Source organism: Protopterus annectens, chromosome 1.part0 (genome assembly GCF_019279795.1).
Source record: "Protopterus annectens isolate FY-2018-M chromosome 1.part0, PAN1.0, whole genome shotgun sequence".
Lineage (NCBI taxonomy): Eukaryota > Metazoa > Chordata > Ceratodontiformes > Protopteridae > Protopterus > Protopterus annectens.
Genome location: NC_056725.1, coordinates 1,436,433,941 through 1,436,454,190, shown reverse-complemented (window position 1 = coordinate 1,436,454,190; position 20,250 = coordinate 1,436,433,941). Strand labels below are relative to the sequence as shown.

General features: G+C 37.1%; 1 protein-coding gene across 1 annotated transcript in view; it reads left to right on the top strand.

Moving 5' to 3' along the window:
- Positions 1–20,250, top strand: part of LOC122798550 (b(0,+)-type amino acid transporter 1-like) — a 605,707-nt gene that overhangs the window by 260,188 nt on the left and 325,269 nt on the right. The window contains exon 3 of the mRNA XM_044067606.1: positions 2,698–2,827. Coding sequence (XP_043923541.1) covers positions 2,698–2,827 — 130 coding nt within the window. The remainder of the gene's footprint in view (positions 1–2,697; positions 2,828–20,250) is intronic.

Sequence of the window (20,250 nt, the reverse complement as noted above, 5' to 3'; positions counted from 1 at the left end):
TCTGCAGGTGTGGCCAGGGAGAGTGAAATGTTTATGATTTGTGCCTAGCCATGTCTATGGAATAGTGTGGAGCAGAGCATAGAGTCAACAGAATTCTTCATCCACTGTCTGCAGCAATACGGCACATACCACTGTGCATAGACATGGAACTATCTATGAAATGCTTACAGTATGTATCCCTGGCATAGGCACTTGTCCTGCCAAAGACTTACAACTCTGTTATATTTTATGCAGTCAGTGTTCACAGGGCAGAAACACCTGACACTGTCCCATTCTTGTACAGCTGGAACAAAGAGTGATGACAGCACAGATGTGCTGACATTGCAGGCTGAGCAATCATTTAATTAACAACACTGTTGTCTGGTTTGGAAAATGCAGTATGTAACCACTATCCCATAGGGAGGTGCCATCACAATGTCGGCATGCCCTGCACCTGTTGCTGTCACACCAGCACAGTCAGTCTGGCAGATGGCTGGCATTGACAGTGTTGATGTCTACCTTACCATCCCAAGGAGCATGTGGAACTAGATGTACAGCATTATGTGAGGGTTCATTAAGTGAGATGACACTGACCTAACACATGATAAAATAGACAGTAGTACCCCATAATACACAAAGGTGTCTGACATGAAGTACGGTTATATTTACTATCTGACAGTGATGGATTTGTAGGGAGGCTGAAGAGATAGTCTCATAGCAACCATGAACACATTTAGTATATAATCCACATATATGGCTTGGGCTCCTATGCTACAGGACCCTGGTGTGCAATCCAGTCCCATGCTGACTATGAATTATGGTACATCCATACTATGTTCTAGCAGCACAGCACAAGTTCCATTTATGAGAATGTGGACAATTTTTTGCCCCTTTATGTCCACTCCAGTTGGCCATCAGCTGCTCTCTAGGGCTAATCTTATGTCTCTGTCTGGTCCTCAGTATCCATGGCACTACTTCTCTCAGGATTGTGACAGCTGTACTGGAGATTTGAAAGGGTTGATGGCTCACAGATGAGAACCTGACAGAACAACATATGCTGCCGTGCAGAGCAGGGGATTTTCTTGTATACCTTAGCTAGATGGAGCTACTGATGTCATCATGGCACATAGCTCTAGACTCATGCTCTATGGCAAGTTTTGAGTGGCACTCTGTACACAAGTACAGCACTGCCCACATCACAAAGAAAGTGCTATATCACTAATAGAAACCCCTCCTTCCCTCCTGCAGTGGGTGATCTAGCAAAATGCTTCTCCTTTCTACCCTCATTCAACTCCTCCAACATTTGTGCCAGGAATCAAATGTGAATTGTCAGCTTTGTAGTCAGGACTCTTTCTTTCTATGACACAAATCTGGGTCTGTGTTCACTGTTTATGAATATCATGGCCCATGAAAGCATGTGCATTTTAATCTTTCATAGGCATTTTAAAATGAAATCTGCCTCAGTTCTCAAAACAAATTGATAACTTCTCTCATTTACATAGAGTTCCAGTATCCTCTCAAGCACACTGATTTCATCTTGGTTAAATAGAAAGAGTGTTTCACGTAAAATATCACAATGAAGTATTTAAAGTTATATAACATGGTCTCTCTAAACTGGGAAAGGAACAAAGCTTGAGCCACATATATTAAGCAGATTTTTATCACACATCCATCCAGACGCTGATGATATTTACTCATTCAGATAAAAGAAAACAAATAAATAGCTGAGAGGCCTGCAAAACAGTGTATTTTATTTCATTTGTTCAAATAAGATCTAACAGTAGTTACTTAGGCAAAGAGGTATAGCATATTTTTAAATATATAATATCAGGTATATTTAAATTTTAAGTGGGCATTTTTACATGAAAACTACATCTTACAGAGAGACAGCTGCACACAGACATACAAACATGCTTACACACACACACACACACACACACACACACACACACACACACACACACACACACACACACACGCGCGCATGCCTTGCTGTTTCATTCTTCATTCCGTCTTTCTTGTCCTTTGTTGAGGTGAAATGACTGCTTTACTACAAATTAGTGTATAAGAATTACTAATATACATAGCAATCAATGGTTCTGATTTCAGGGTGTGTGGGTCACGTACCTCTAATGGATGATCAGCACCTAAAGACATTCAGTCACCAGCCTTGTGAGTAATTACATCCTTTGCAATGTACTAGATGTGTCTATTGAACACCCCCACTCATTTTATTGCTTGCCACTTGGCTTGTTTTTAAATTTATGGTAGCACAATGACAAGTTGGGCACATCTCCTTGTAGCTAAGTGAGATTTGGTTTCTGAATTATTTGTTTATGTCTCAGCTCGAAAGCTGGTATTTCTCATCTTGTCCTGATATATATAGACACTGTAGTATATTTATACTCTTGTTTGTTTTGGACAAACATATTTATGTGCAAAAGTTATGATGCTTTTTCTAGCAGGCTGACTCTATTGGTGTTTATATAAAATTACTTTTTTTATTTCTAATTCATACATTTTTAAATAAAGTGTTATGTAGCTGTGCAATTATTAAAAAGAATTACATGAGAAAAGAAAAAAAAGATATTTAATTAAGGACAAAGATGTGATTCATTTAGCATTATATTAATTATTTGTTTAGCATTTGGGGTAAAGCCATGGCAGACACATTTAAAAATAGTAATTATTTTGTTTTTTTTCTGTTTCTTAAAACAGGAGTAAAATTCTGGGTACATGGATGTGGTTGATTCCAGTCTCAGTTGCCATGTCTACATTTGGAACAATAAATGGTACAACATTTGCTGCAGGACGTGTATGGCATGTGGCAGCAAGAGAAGGTCACCTGGTAAGAATGTCAAAGCAATCTATGTCTGCTAGATTTGTTTGAGGAATATAAGACAACCTTTTGGTATAGTATAAAAATATCAAAACTAGGGAGGGGGCTTAAAGGTATCTCAAAGGAGCACACTAGTTTTCTTAGAGTCAAGTTAGAAACACAGCACATATGATAGACTCCAGTTGTTATTTATTTTTTATGCTTGTGTGCCTTTATCTCACTCAACAAACTGCAGTTAGTTAAGTTTATATTCCCACTTTAGTGACATCCATGATAAGCTTCTTTGTAGTCCTTCAATAGAAGACATGGCTGTCAGTGACTCACTTCAGTCTTCAGCCAGGAATGACCCAGCTCACTGGTTTTACAGTTGAAAGTCAGTATAAACAGCAATAACAGAAGGATGTTCCAGAAATACTGATGTTAAACTACACTGCTGTTATGCCTCAGGAAGGTAAATTCTGACGGGCGAGGTAGGTGAGCAATGAATGAAAATGCAGGGATTTTAGCTCTGATGCTACACACAAGGCTGTAATAAGGGCCTGGAAATGAAACTTGTGATGGGCCTATGTGTGCAAATAAGCCAACTTAAAAGCCCTTGTCAAAAGACTTCATGGCACCAACTTACTGCTCAGCAGTTTCCCCTAAGACCAGCCCTAGTGCTCTCATATTATTCCCTATCCCGGCTTACCCATACCATCCAAATTACATTTTCTTGTTTCTTCACAGTTTGTCTTACACTTCAACTTTTTCCTTCACCCTTTCAGCACACCCTAACTGGGCAAGACCACTCTATAACAAATGCAGATGTAATAAGTGAATTAAGCCAGAAAGCTAGAAACTGCTATCCCCCAGAAGCCAGATGCTCTGAGGTACATTTTAGAGCTTTTTACCCCAAATTTTCATCATTTGTTTTCCTCTCCAGCCTTTCAACACACATTAACTGGTCAAAACTGCAATGTAATAACTGTGGAGGAAATAGCTGAATTAAACTGGGATAATCCAGAAATTAGTAGTTTTTATGCTCTAAGATGCATTTTAGAACTGTTATCCCCAAACCTTGATCCAGTAAAGACCTGAAAAAAATCATAAACAAGGGAAGAAATGTACTCTTATTTTTCTTCTTTCAACAAAAAATAAATAAATTATAACCACTGTGAGCCTTCATGGACAAGGAGCTGACTGAATATATTCTGTGTACTTCTCTGGTGTTTGAGTTGGATAAACATGAATGAACAGATGGCCACAGTAATCTATTCCAAGTTGTTGCTGCAATACATATATACATCATGCCTCATAACCCCCACCCCCAAAAGGCAATCAGGTTCTGTGTACCCATCTGATGTCAAACTGAAACAAAAGTGAAGTAAAAGAACAAATGGCACAGTAATATATTTCGGTGTGTTGCTGTCATGGTATGTATTCAATATGCTTCCATATCATTGCTCACCAGAAGATAGCTATCTGTATACAAGCCTGATGTTTGACTATGAGGAAAGTAAAAAATAAATATACTAGTAGTTTATTCCAACTTGTTTTCCTACACAAAACATTGCCCTTAGACAAGCCATTGCAATTTTCTGTGAAAACCTCTGAGGCTTTATTGTGAGGAAAGTTAAAGAAATAATAATCCCACTGTCTAAGGTCTCACTCACATAAACGTTATCATCCTTCTCTGCACCACTCTAATTTGGGCCATTTTTAGATTATGCAAGGTCCAGGGTAGAGACTGAGAATGATCCATCCTAATAAGCCTGTTTCAAAATCAACTTATACAGCCAGGAGTGTGGGAGCTACTTATTTATGCCCTTTTTGTAAAGATAATTACGTAACTGTTTTTTCCTTTGTTTGTTTACTGATACCTAGATGAGTTATGTATGTGCCTGATAAAATTGTATGTGTCCACATATTAACATCTTTGATTTTTTTTACACCTGTACACACAATGACACTGCCTCTGACAAGCCAAGCATATCCAAATATGCACTGATGTTTTCACACACACACACACACACACACACACACACACACACACACACATACAAACACACACACACACACACACACACACACACACACACACACACACACACACACACACACACACACACACACACACACACACACACACACACACACACACACACACACACTGCAAGCTTACCTGCAAGCAAGTTGGAGGAATTCCAATTCAGCTACAGTATGTCTTTGGAGGGCTGGAGGACACCAGAGCACCTGGTTAAAACCTACACAGAGATTTCTCACAAAAAGAGATATAGTAATCCTCTCAACCAGAGAAACAAATATTTTGAGATGGTAATCCTGCTCACTGTACCACTGTGCTAATGATCAACTGTTTTCATATATATATCCTGTTCAGTCTGTCAAAGTTAAGCACTTATTGTGCACACTGCTAATATCTGTTTGAGGTAAAAAGTGAAATAAATTATGGGAAATGTGTTACTTTTGAATAGACTGCAATGCCCCATACACAAATGCACACACAAAAAAGTATAAGCAATAACAATGACAGTTTTACACTGTATTTCAGCCAATACAATATATTGTCTGACATTTCTTCTATGAAACCAAATCAGTGACTATTTAACAGTAAACAAAAACAGTAGGGATAAGCCACCTTTATCTACAGTCTCAATATAGCCACTTTATTGATGGTGTATTGACTGTGTACACCTCTGATGTCTGATTGTAATAAAAAAATGACCAAAGTGAAGTATTCAAACATGGTTTATGCAAATGCACACCAGCTATGCACAGTCAGGTCAATGACTGTTTAACTTGATCACAACAGCAAGTTCAGTTATTTTCTTACACAGACAGCAAACCATGCTCAGCAATTATAACTAGTTTATTGACTGTGTACATTTCAGATAGCTTATGTTTAAAAATATAAAATACTAATAGCCACGGCAGTGTATTTTAAGTATGTTTCATGCAAACATACAGCCACCACAGTAAAGTATGTCAGCTTGCATTGCACTAATGTGTACTATTCCTGCAAAGGCAGATTAATGGCTGTTTAAAATGAACAAACGACAAATGTGTGAGTCACTTTCATCTATATATACCACCCTTTGTACACAGGATGTATGGGCACCTCATTGACTGTGTATACCCCAGACATCTGATTGCCATTAAAAATAAAAGTAAAAACAGGAAGGCATTTCAGCCTTATTTCACTCAAATAATTACCACAGAAAAGTATTTACCTGCTTCACACAAATCACATTAATACTGCAAATCCACAACAATGAGCAAATGACAACAAGGTCAGTCATTTTCATTCACATATAGCCCTAGGTCATACCCAGGCATTAAAAGTACTTTGTTGATCATCGATCTCTCACATGTCTGACTGCAATAAAGTAAAAAAAGTAAAATAATGGCCATAGTAATGAAGATTAACTCATTTTCATGCACAGAGTTGCTAGACAGCCATAGGAAAGTACACCAGTATTAATATCTGGTCACGTTATTTAAAAATACTTGCCTCATATTACCTGTTGTGGACTTTTATTGTTGTTTTTATATTCAAACAATAAACGGGATATACTGCTGCTCTAAGTATTCCAATACCATCAAATTTTTGATAAAGTCAGTTGAATAAAGACAAAAGTGTTTAAGGTATGGCATTTGTACATTCATTTTTGCAAGTTTGTTTATGTTTGTTTGCTCCACAATTATCACATCTAGGATATATTATTCATTGTCTATATCAAAGGCAGGGCAGTGCAGAAAGTTCATAAACTGAGTGATCAGGTCAGGTATACAGTGTTTCTGCATAGGGTGCTATAACTATTTTGAACAGGGGGTGTCGTATGTTGTTTATTTATTTGCTTAAGTAAATAAAAACATTTATTTTACTTAAAAATAAATAAGCATAATGTAAGCACTAGTCTAATGATGCCCTAGGTGATGGCTTACTTTGCATATTGCTATGGCTGGTAGATATACATTTGCTATGTGTTTAGACACACACACACACACACACACACACACACACACTTGCTAACTTATATTTACATACTGTCAGCATTGATTTATGAAGCCACAAGGATATTGTGGCTTCAGAAATGCATATGTGGTCATGGCAGATGTTGACATACTGTAACAAACTACTTACAGTTGTAACAAACAATTTACTAATTTGCTACACTGCTAGGAGCAAAAGAGCATTTTTTGTGGTCTTAAACTTTGAGTTGAGGGAGGTGCCAATTTCAGCATTATTATTGGGCCTATACTCTAAGCTTTTATACAAAGAATAAAACAAAGTATAGTCACATAAAAATACAACAATGGATATTAAATATTGTATAAATTATTAACATTGTAAGTGTTCTGACAGACAAATCCATCTGCAATAAAAGGCTGCTAACCATGGACATCCAGACTTCCTATTAAAATTGGGCAGAAAAAGCAGTCACAAATTAATGATAAAATGACAATCAAAGAAATAATCAGGAAGCTACATATAAATATAATAATGTAGCAGACTGGTTACATAAAGTTGCAAAATGTAAAAATGTAGCAATGGAATAGCAAAGTGACAAATGTTACTATGTCACTACTGCATAAACCTCTATACAAATACTAGAATAGCCCATTTACTAAAATTAGCCCAGTCTGAGTAAAACATTTAAAAACGTCATACTCATAACAAAGCAAAATCCACAATAACTTAAACATGAGTCCACTGTCCACTAAACAAAACACAGTTGGAATAATAAAACAGTTGACAAGAAATGGCAAATACTTCTTCTGAGTTCTCCAGCAAAGATGGAAAAATTCTCTCTCAGATTTTCTTTCCAAGATTCAAATAGCAAAATACACTGGCACAGATCCGTGAAACCAAGAAGAAATCTAGCTGAAACAATGAAAAGAGTTTGCACTGAGACTCAGCACCACACAAACATAGCAGCAGCAGTCATCCTTCCCAGCTTCAAAGACACAAGATGATATTAAATGAAAAAAAAAAAACAATCAATTAATCCAGCTGCCAAAAAATAAACCATTTCGAACCAAATTCTCTCTCAAATTGTTTCTGCTAACTATAAAATGTTAAGAACTTATATTATTATTGAATCTCAAGATCTTTAATTGTAATATAATACTAAAATATATTAAAAATCAAGTTGATCTATAAAATGCAATAAGAGAAAGACTAAGAAGTCTCTGTATTACTCAACATATTCTGATAATTTGAAATCATCCACCTTTCAGGTTCCGTAATAGTCTAGAATACTTCAAGGTGACCCTGGATGAATGGGTGGGTAAACAAATGTTCAAACCTAATTTCAAGGAATTTGTCTTCCAAGAAAACCTGTCACACAGAAATTGTACATTAGACTTATGAAATTTATTAAATAAACTGGGCACAAAGCCATGAAAACAAGTAGAAATCTAAATGAGATGAAACAATTCAGGACTTCCCAAACAGGAATTGGAACCATACAAAGAAGGCAGTAGTTCTCCCTCCTAATAATTAAAAACAGTCATGATCAAAATAATGTATTTCAACTTGTTTCTGTAAGTCGTGTCAGTTTATGAAAATGTACAGGGCACCAGATAACCCAGCTATGGTTATGATATCTGTAGGTATACATCCATCCATCCTCAATCCCTTTTTCCTATTTTGCCCATGGGGTTGGGGTATTATTTCAACAGTGACAATTATCTCAAGCCAAGGTTCACATCATACTGACATATCTATAAATCTGGCAGAAAGGTGAGTAAGTTTTTTATAATAGGCAACTAAATATTATCTATATCATTTATATGTATGGGTTTGTGTATACACACACACACACACACACACACACACACACACACACACACACACACACACACACACACACACACACACACATCAGATGACAGGAAGGATCAGATACTTATATCCACAAACTGCATCCATACACAATACTTATAGTTTCATTCTGAATGTGCATACTTCTAGTGCCTTGTGATCAAGTTAAAAAATAACTGTCACCGTAATGTATTTTTGCTCCTTGTTCTCTGACACATATAATGCAACCCCACTAAAAGCCAAGCCAATCAGCATTTTGCAGTGATAATATTCTCCACTTCCACACACAATCTGCACCACCACAAAGAAAACCACTACGTACATCAGTGATGATGGATTTTATTGAAATATTTAAAACTTGTCATGACCATAGTAATGTTTTTTAATTTTTTCCATCAACTACATATATTGCCCCATTGAGAAGCACTAGTAATGAATGGTTTAACAATAAGCTGCATTTTATTCTATGAAAAACATACTGCATACCCTGAGTATACCCATGTCATTTAGAAAAGCAACTTACTTTTTACCTTGCTCGTGATTCCATTCTAAAATAATGTATTTTATATAAATTTTAAAAAGGGATACAAACCACTAAACAGCTCCAGTCAGGACCATGGTAAATAATGGAAACTTGCACAGTAGTGTTTCTGATGTCCCTACAAGGTCAGACAGCTGAAAAAATGCTGACTTAATAGTAACTGGCATTTGGGCAGCAAGCTGTCTTAACGAACAAGTTTTAGCAACATCAACAGCCTTATTTTGCTAAAATAAGCAGCAGGATGAATTACAAAGACATAAAAGATATATTACAAATATATGTTTATAAAAATGTTTCACTTCACATTAAAAAAATGTTGACCGATGACTGATTCTGAATGTGGGCTTTGAGATGTAACCCACCCCATCAGCATTCCCTTCACCTGACCCTGGCTACAGACATAAAATAAATGCAAAATGTGAGAAAAGAAAAAGAAACTGATTCCACTCCTGGTATGGTTATGACAATCAATAATAATAATATCACTTCTACAAATATTTCCATATAAGCTTCTCCTTATAATAATAATAATAATAATAATAATAATAACAATAATAATAATAATAATAATGATAATAAAGTCTTTACACAGTGTGCAATACAAGAGAGGGAAAATAGTGGACAACAGGGGGAGACAGACCTGAAAATGTTATGCTGAGTAATTTTCATTCTACAAATTACTCAGGGTTCCTGAATGGAAACACAGTCTATAAACTTGCATTTTTTAACTCTTAACTCTTAATTCTATTTTGATTACTGTATTAAAAGTCAGTTTTACTCCCTTCCAGGCTATATACCTCTCAACTGTACAGATTTTTGCAGAATGTCAAGATTTTTGCCTCATATTTTTGATCTTTTCCTCAAAAGTTGTGATTTTCTGGCAAATCACTGGGATGGGCTTGAGCACTGAAGTCATTAAATAATGATATACATTTGTGTTTCAGACTTCATATCCTTCAGAAAAATGCATGCTAAGACAAATGTTGTTATCCTAGAAACTTTCTAAGTTTATAAGAGTAATATTTAAAATCTGTCCCTATTTTCAGGCCTTTGTACCCCCATTCTGTCAGGCTGTGTCCAGATTTTTTGCACTAAGAGGTTGACAGGTATGCCAGGCTACCTTTGGAATGTCGATGCAGAATAAATAAGATTTAATTCTCATTCGGCAAGACAGCCTCCTAATTTTCACAGAATTCTTCTGGTAGGATGAACTTAGCTATGCAAGCCTGAAAAATGCAACTAATTGCATCATCAATAGCAAAATGTCTCTACTTGTCTCCTGCTAATAGTTGTTCTTTCTCCCTCTTGAGTAAATTGAAAGTTTACAATCACTAGCCTGGATCTGGTATCCAGCTTGGATCCAGGCAGGGTCTTGTGAACTCCATTGAGACAAAATGATCCTGGGGAGATCAAAAAGGCATTATAAATTTTTTTGCATACCATTAGTAAGGCCCCATTTTGGTCCCAGTCTACAGGAATGCCCCAGATTGTTAAGTTCTTCCTGTTGACTTGAGTTTCCAATCCAGTAATTTTTCTGAGATTTCTTTTTGTAAGAGCAGGACTTGATCTTCTCTTACTCAATCAATAGCATCTGTATATAATTTACTGTTACTCTCCTTCATTCCTAATTAGTTTCCTATGTAGTGTATTAACTTTAGCAGTTCTAAAAATCTTGGGTCACAATTCCAGACTCAACAGTTTCTTAGTATAGCAATAACCCATGCCTGGGTGTGGGTAATGCTGGATTTACCCATGGTTGGTGTGGTTTGGTCACGAGGGCGAAGCCCGAGTTGCCAATAAAAGACAACCATGGGTAAATCCAGCATTACCCAGAAGTGGGTTATTGCTATTATACAATGACATTATTTAAGAAAAAAAATAATTTATTTTCTTAAATAATGGCATTGTAGAATGCTCCCTTGCTGCCCTTCCGCAGCTGTCTGGTATTCTGTGGCAGTTATGATGTACTGTGCATGCGTATGCTTACGCAGTACATCAGAGCTGTGGGTGGAAGCAACGGAGAAAGCAAAATCTCTGTTGCTTTTTACAAACTGTCTCGCTATGTTAAAGGAGTTTAACATAGCGAGACAGCTTTATAAAAAGCAACGGAGAATCTCCGTTGCTTTTTTTAAAGCTGTCTCGCTATGTTAAACTCCTTTAACATAGCGAGACAGTGTGTAAAAAGCAACAGAGATCTTGCATTCTCCGTTGCTGTAAAAAAAGACTTATACTAATGGAAAAAGTCCAGGCGACTGGACCTTTTTCCATTAGTATAAGTCTGATTTACAACATGCATGCTGACCAATCAGCGTGCACATTTTAGAATATTAATGGGGAGTCGTTGTATTAGTTGTATTATGTTTTAGTTGTTGCATTGCATAAAACCATGGCAGCTGTTTTATTTCAAGTAGCAGGATATGCCTTTTTATTGTGATAAGAAAGGAAGAAATAAAATACTTCATCCCGGGGAAAGGTCCTGTCTCCTCCAGCTTATCTGGGGTAGTCATTAAAAGAACTGAACGAAGTCCCTGGAATCAGACCGCAGTGAGAGTACATCCATTTTTCAGAAGGAATTTCTTCTTTTTTTAATCTTCTAATGTTATTTATTTATTCACTATATATTTTGTTTATCTGCTTGTTTTAGTATAATTTCTTCCAATTCCTTCCAATAGAGGTCTGGATGTTCACACTGTAGCTTCCAGTGGGAGGAATCTAAGCTTTTTGATAGAATCAGATTAAGTTCTCACATTTCAAACAAATGCTTATATTTCTGGAACCATACTAAGAAATGTAAATGGCAAACTCGTCAGCACAAACTAATTTTATAGTGGCTAGTATTCTTTAGGTTTTAGGTCTTAAAATGGATTTTATAAGTCACAGTAAGTATTAACTTTGTAATATTTTGTAAACAACTTACAATATCTTGGCAACTACTCAAGTTTCACACATAATATTAGCAGTATTTTGTTCAGCCTGCTGACAGCTTTCATATGAGGCTAAGCAATTCTTTATGTGCTACTTGGTTGCTGAGATATGTAGAAAAACATTACATTTGTAACAATATAAATAAATACTATATGAACAATTAATTTAGCCTTACCTGCACTAGACAGAGGTCAGATATCAATACAGTTGTGTTTGTCACTGTAAGCTTTAAGACAAAAGCTGTCAATATTTTGTATGTGGCATGGTTTTGGAATTACTAATGCAAATATGAGCAAGCAATATCTGACACCTAAAGGCATCAGTAGGATGTAACTGCAGATACACCTGGAGGCATCACCTGGCTGGAATGAGTTAAGTTGTGGCTAGGAAGTTCTTGGTCCTTCTCTATAGGTTGTACGTTTTTAAGATCTACATCCAATCTTAATTGGTATGTGTACATTCCTGTCCTCCACAGGGTAGACTATATAAAGTTTCTAAGAAACAAGGCCAAGAAGATTTTTCATATACATAGCAGCCCCTTCCTTTAAGATAAGACAGGCAGAAAGAGAAGAGTTATGTGAAAGTACTGTCATATAGTTTGGTACTCCTGTAGGGTTTCCAGTTATCTGACATTGCTAGTTACATTACAAAGAGCTATCCAGAAACAGTAGAGCTCACAGAAAACCTTTTCAGCACGACATGCCTTAACACCAGCTTGCAGAACTGCAACAGACTTCCAGATAGTTTGCATGATGAGGCTTCAAAGTTTTGTGCTACTTTCAAGCAAACCAAACATTTTTGACTAGCTAGTAAGATTGTAGTCTTCATTATATCTATTAAAATGTAAGTAAATTTCTTACTAGAAATATGTAGAAGAAAAGCAAATGAACATCCCACTTGTCATTATGTAACAAATCTTAAGTGTTGCACAGATTTGTATTTATTTTATTTCCTGTTAGTGCTTGACAGTCACAAAAGCTGCAATTAAAATCCAAAACTCTATCATAAGTGAGTATATTTTTGTCTTTTTGTATATTGTTCAGCAGATTTCGACCTCTTCAAAGAGGACTTCTCAAAGTTAATTGCTTGGCATGTCATTCAAAAGGAAACTGGAAATGTCTTAATTTGGTAGGCAGTACCATGAAGAGCTAAAACATCAACAAATGAACTCCACTGTAACTCAAAAATTAGTAGAGTTCAGTCTGTAAAGGAATAAATAAGTTTAGAGACAACAGTTAAATGCCATTCAGAAACTCTGGATGGTATTTATGCAGAAGTGCATGTTTACTTATGGTGGGTGATGTCATATTTTTAAGCAGTTTGCTTGTGGTGGATGGTTGTATACACAACAGTGCATGCTTACTTGTGGTAGATACATTCATAAGCACTAGATATCTTTAGGGTAATGATTGTTTAGGGATAAGGCCATGCATTATAATTAGGCAGTAGAAGTAACCATCAAGAAACGGCAGAATAAGTGCAGAGACTGTATCCCGTTGTAGGCAAAACCTTTGTCAAAAGTACCACATGTGGAAATTTGGATTTGGTGCAATTATTGCTGCTGATTTATATAAGCAGGAATATTGCTCAAACAGGTGGGGGTAACCGCATGCAAGAGCTGAGTTACACAGTGGAGAGGACTGTATAACTTAAGAGAGAGGTTGCTGTGGACTTCTGAGTAAAGAGAATGGAAAATCTGGATGGAAGACACATAAGTTTGAGGATCATGTTAGTGTTGAGGTGATTGCTTATAATGAAATACTGGTAGGAAGCAGTAGTTTTGTAAAGTGGGATAGTATCAGTAAAGTGGGGTAATATTTTGTGTGGTCCTTTAATGTCCAGATGGTGTGCATTCCATAATTTTGGTCCATTAGTAGAAGACCATTTCCTTCAGCTACTGTTTATGTTTGATTACTGTTATTGAATGGGAGTATTCATGAGAGGAACAGGAATGGAAGATAGGATGCTGCACAGATGCAGGTAACTTGGCTGATGGGGGATCAAGCTTTAAGATGAGTTGGAGGTTGGCATAATGGTTAAAGTGCTTACTTTATAGACACATGATACAGGGTTTGATTCTCAGAAAGAATAATTGGCTAGGCTTAAAATAGTCCATATGGGCAGTTAGCCTACTATGAACTTATGAACTTCATAAGATAAAATAATGTACAAATCCTTATATGCCATTTGTACTGTTAGATAATCCTTATATGCCATTTGTACTGTTAGATAATCCTTATATGCCATTTGTACTGTTAGATATCCAGTCAACCTATAAGTTCCAGGAGATGAATTGTATGTAATATTTGCTAATGTTTACTGACATCTGCAATTTTATTTTGACTGTATGATTCTAAGAGAATCTGCTTGCCTTGGACTGTCAATGTGAAAAAAAATGAACAAACCAGTTGAAAAGAAAAAAGAATAAAATAAAACATCCTTCATGAAAGGAGCTTAAACCTTGCAGCACTGCTTGTGGGGGGAAATCTTCACATTATAACTGAGCTCTATAGTGCATCCAGTCTTCTCATGTACCTTTCTAAGTTTCAAAAAATTCTGGTGATCCTTTCAGAAATTTAAAAATGCACTTATCACCCTCACTTTCCATTAAGCCTGGGCATGCATGCCATGTTACTGCAATACCACTCCATCCGGTTTCTGAGACACATGCCGCATTCTTTGCTATATTCACCTGAATTCCCTCATTCATTTGTGTTTTTATAAGTGCATCGAGCTTTATCAGTGGTCAGTACAGAAAGAACAGTTCCTATTGTACTTTGTATATTTCCTCTTCCAGTACATCCTGTTGTTTTCAGTTTGGCTAACTCGTTACAGTAGTCTACCATATTTACTGTTCATTCCACTGTTTGATTAAATTTAAGTAATCTGATGGGACCACTCAAGCTCATTTTCCCTTTTTGTTACAGTTATGTTTACAACAGTGCACTTCTTTTCAAGATTTTATATTACTTGCATTCTATCTTGTAATCATTTGAATTTGATTTTTGCCTTTTTTGTATCACTTATTTTTCCCAATTTTTGTATTGTATTGATTCTTGTAAATATTGTAACTACCTTGTTGTTATTGTGCATTGGAGCTTTTCTCCCCATGCCTCCACTGAAAATGGGCTCTGTTCAGCCCAGTGGACTTTCCTGGTAAACAAACGTCAATAAATAAATAAATAATCTTTGCAGTGAGTTTTAGGTTCCATATTTCTGACCATTTCTCCAGTTTTCCTAAATTCTTCTATTCAGTAGCAGATCTGATTATAGTGCATTTGCTGTGTTTTTAGTTTGATGTTTTTCCATACGGGGACTGCATGACTTTTTTAATTCAGAAGTAATAATTGTTGTACCAGTTATCTAGATCTTTACTGTAGCATATTTTCCCAACATCAGAAAATATATTTTGTTTTTTCTTTTACATTCCCCATTTTGGGACAGGCATCTGCCTTAATATGCCCATTTTACACTGATATAAAAATGCTTCAGCCATAGGAAGTTTTAATAAACTGCAAAAAAGGAAAAATAATTATTTCATTATATCATGATGAATGGTTAATTCCTGAACTATTATATTCATACCGGATAGTCTGCAAATAGTTATTTAGCAAAGCTTCATACTTATCTGTTATACCCACATGTTCGACTTCTTCTAATGTTAATTACTACAATGTAGAATTCTTCATATATTACAATACACATAAACTATTGCAATATACATTTCAATATAACTTTCTCACATAAACTATCTTGTTATAAACTGTCATGTTAAAGAAAAACTATCATGTTATAGAATTGCATCTCAATGTATATAACTGCATTGTCATAACTCTTCATTTCAGAAGAATGACATTTCCTATGCTATTGCCTACAATCTTCTATTGTGTGTGTATGTAGTCTGTGAACTGTGTTGTTTGTAGTTAGATTGTCACTGTCAAATAGTCCAGGTAGTCACTTAAAAAGACCTTTTGGCACAGCACCTAACTGGTTAACAAATGTAAATAAGCAGGAGTCACTGTGTGTGGTCACTGTGGAAGCACAATGAAGGTCCAAGTTATAGATGGATGAAATTATATTATTTTGTCAACACTATTTACGTAAACATTTTAGATACTTAAGAAATGCCCTAAAGTAAAATAGCATACCCCATACATCTATAACCTTTCAGTAAATCATATTAAATTGAAAGGATATGGGATGTGTTCTTCATGTAATGTGGTTACCCCTTATCTAGCTTGGTGAAACATTACTGATGAAAAGGCATTTCAATGAAATATGTTTAACTAAAAAGTAGCAAACTGTGGATTCAGAGCAAGTATTTGTAGTGCAGTGACCTAATAAGGATGCTGAGAAAATGACAGATCCACTCACAGTGGTACACTCGGCTACATTAACTAAAACGTGCATTTACAAGCTAAGCTCTCCATTAAGATTACTTACTTTTAGAAAAAATGTGATAAACCTTTATAAAAATGTTTTGTTTTTTTCATGTCATTGTATGGCAGCACTGAATATGTTAATATTTGCTGTACTTTTTGCAATGAGCTTTACACCCTGTTGTTTTGAAGGTCAGAGATAACAGCATTTAGGATTGCATCAGGTTGACTTATTTATTACATCACAGTTTAATGATTTTACTTATTTCCTTTTAATCAGCTAAGAATAACTTGACAAAAAACTCTTTTTAGAGGTGATAAACCTCAGCTTTGGCCAGCTAAGAACATGCTGTATTCAACTGGACGTATAAGAGAATTTAAGTACCTTTATCTGCACTTTTTTTTCAAAAAATACAGTATTTAAATTGATTTTAACTGTGTTGCAGGAATATTAACTGAACTGGAAGTTAGTCAGTGTTTGCTGAATTTTGTTATTTGCTAGTAATTACAGGTGTGGGGGTAGCCACATTCTTTGATTTCCTGTCCTTGCCTATTTAAGTGGTACAGTGTGAAATATTTTCTGCTTAAAAACCTTAGCTTTGGCTGGCAAAGAACTTGCTGTATTCAACTGGACGTATAACAGAATTTAAGTACCTTTATCTGCACTTTTTTTTCAAAAAATACAGTATTTAAATTGATTTTAACTGTGTTGCAGGAATATTAACTGAACTAGAAGTTTTGACTCTGCTCTTCATTTAGTCCCACCCACCGTCCCTGTTTTTGTTTTGGTGCTAATCTTAGTGGCCTTGAAACTGCCCGCCCCTCTTGTAAATTTGTGTTTGGATACTCCTTCTGGGCCCATCTCATTTGCTCACTCAACTGAGTGCAGTGAGATCATATTCTGATTTCAGGCACTCCTACTGTGTACAAAGAGAGCATCTGAGAAACAGAAAAAAAAATTAAGCTTGTTTCCTGCCTTTCCTGTTAAGTGGTATAGACTATTTGTAGGCTTCTGAGCCCCCAAGCCCTTCTGTGTTGGAGGGAAGCCTTCTAGCTTAGTTTTTCTTTCTTGTAACTAGCCAGTTTTCTAGTTTCAGCACTCATATCTGTTTCTTTGATCTCAGCACTTGTTCAGAAAAAAAAAAATTTCATCTGCTTTTACTGTACTTGTGTTTCTACCTACTTTATTTTACTTTTGCATCATCTTAAAAGTACTCAATTGTATTTATTACTGCTTGGTGTAATTCATTCTAAGCCTTTTGGTTTAAACACTTGGGCTTCGGACCAGTTGTTTTGCACTGAGAGGGTTTGTGGTCTGCACTGTAGTGGCAGAACAGGTAGCTTACATCCTTCTAGGTTGGGAACTGCTGATTGAGGGCTCAGTGTCTGTTATTCTAAAAGTGTATTAATTCTGGTTTAAGCACTTGGGCTTTCAGGCCAGTTATTTTACATTAAGAGGGTTCGTGGTCTGCACTCTTGTGGGAGGAGAGGCTGGACTCTGCCCTTCTGAGCTGGGAATTTCTGGTTAAAGGCTTATAGTGCATGCATATCTGAACTGCTTCTTACTGAAGTTGGTGCGCCTTGTTTGCTGTGGCATAGACTAGATCCAGGCCTGCTGAATCTAGCTTTGTTTATATGCTTATTGTTTGTTTGCTTGTTATTTCCCTGGAATGCTAATTCCACCTAATACGTGGCTTCTCAGCGCTTCTGTGGATCACTAGTGATATCTGCATTGCTTACTGTACTTATTTCCTTGTTTCACTTGAAAGAAAGTTACTGTTTATCGTTTTTGCATTTAAGTTACCTGTAACACATTGCACTTAAGTTACCTGGCACTTGCTCACTAAAGCAATTATATAAGTCAGCACTAAAAATTAAAAGCACTACACCCTCACTCCCCACTGGCCCTTGTTTTCAATTATTAAGGAATTCCCAATATTATTCTAGCATGTCCAAAGGTCAGTTGTCAATCTCCTCTCCGGTCCAGCTGGTGAATCTGGGAATCTTGAGGCAATGTTACAACTGCCTCATGTACACAGACAACCCTCTCATCCTCCCAACAAATTCCAACACATGTGAGAGATGCAACCATATAGCCAAACTGGAGGCTAAGCTCTCTCAACTCAGTACTGGCAAAACCAGTCAGGAGGAGAAGGAAACCACACTCACTACAATTCCAGTCTCACATAGACCTACCACGACAGCAAACCAAACACATAATCACACAAAAACATACTCGGAGGCTCTAAATAAAGATCTGCCTAAGCAGCAGAGACCTCCAAAGCAGACACCCAAGCAACCGTTACCCCAAAACAAAACACGTGCAACACATATCTCACAAAGCCAGTGTGCCAAACAGTCACAGCCCTTAAGACTAAACAACACACCTGATACACTTGTAATAGGTGACTCTATCGTCAGGCACAATGATGTCCTGCTCACCAGGCTGAACAAGGAGAGGGTCACGGTGAGCAGCCTATCGGGCGCTAGGATCCGCCACATAACACAAGCACTCAGGTCACTCCAAGGCAAGTACAAATATGACTCAGTCATTGTCCATGCTGGTGTGAATGACCTGAGACGTACCTCCCCGGACTACATGAAAAGAGACATAAATGAGCTCTCTGAGCATGTAACCCAGGCCGGTATGACCCTGACCTTGAGTAGCATCTTACCCTCACCAAGAATGATGCCACAATATGAAGACAAGATGATCAATTTCAACAATTGGCTTAAGTACTGGTGTCATTCAAAGGGGATCCAATGCCTGTCAGCTTGGGATGATATGCTCGACAAGCCACAATGCTTCGCTAGGGACGGCTTGCACCTGTCACCCCTGGGCTTTTGGATATTGGCAAAGGCTCTTGCTACCCCCATAGTTCCTTTTTTAGGCAAGGCTCAAAAGACAAACCCACCTCCATAGGTATCACAAGGGATAAGAAACTAAGAGTAATGCTAGTCAACGCCAGAAGTCTAAACCTCAAGATGCACGCACTCGAAACTCTTCTTAGCATGGAGAACATCGATATCTGTGCAGTAACAGAAACCTGGTTCAGGGCTCCCGAGAGCACCCCAGCACTACCAGGTTATTCCTCATATGATGCTTTTCGGCCCCAAAACATGGACCGAACCACAGAAGGAGGGGGAGTATCGATATTCATCAAAGATACCCATACCTCCAGGTTGATGGCAAAGCACGAAGCATCAGAGACTATCCATGTGCAACTAACAGTGGGTAAAACTGCCTTCCAGTTTATAGCCTGCTACAGACCACCCTCCCAAACCCAGGAACCCCACTCGTCCTTCCTGAGAACACTGGAAAATATGAAGGTCTCTCCAAACACCATTATATTGGGCGACTTCAACTACCCAAACATAGACTGGGAGCATTACTTTAGCTCCAACACCCTAGCCCAAAGGTTCCTAGAATTTATAAACTCAAATGCTATGGAACAACTTGTTACCACTCCCACAAGAGGGGAAAACATACTGGACCTGATCATCACCAACATGGGGACTCTATGCTCCAGACCAGAAGTGTATCCCTCACTGGTAAGATCAGACCATAAACTAATCTCACTGGATATTCACATCCTGACCCCACCCCCTGCCCAGAAAACCACAGTGAAAAACTTCTCTAAAGCAAATTTCACACTACTCAAAACCGAGGTGGAATCCTTCAAAGCCCCCGGGCCTGTGGAAAATACGGCCCAGACCACAGAATCCTTTATAAACGCATTCTATGAACACCTTCAGGAATGCA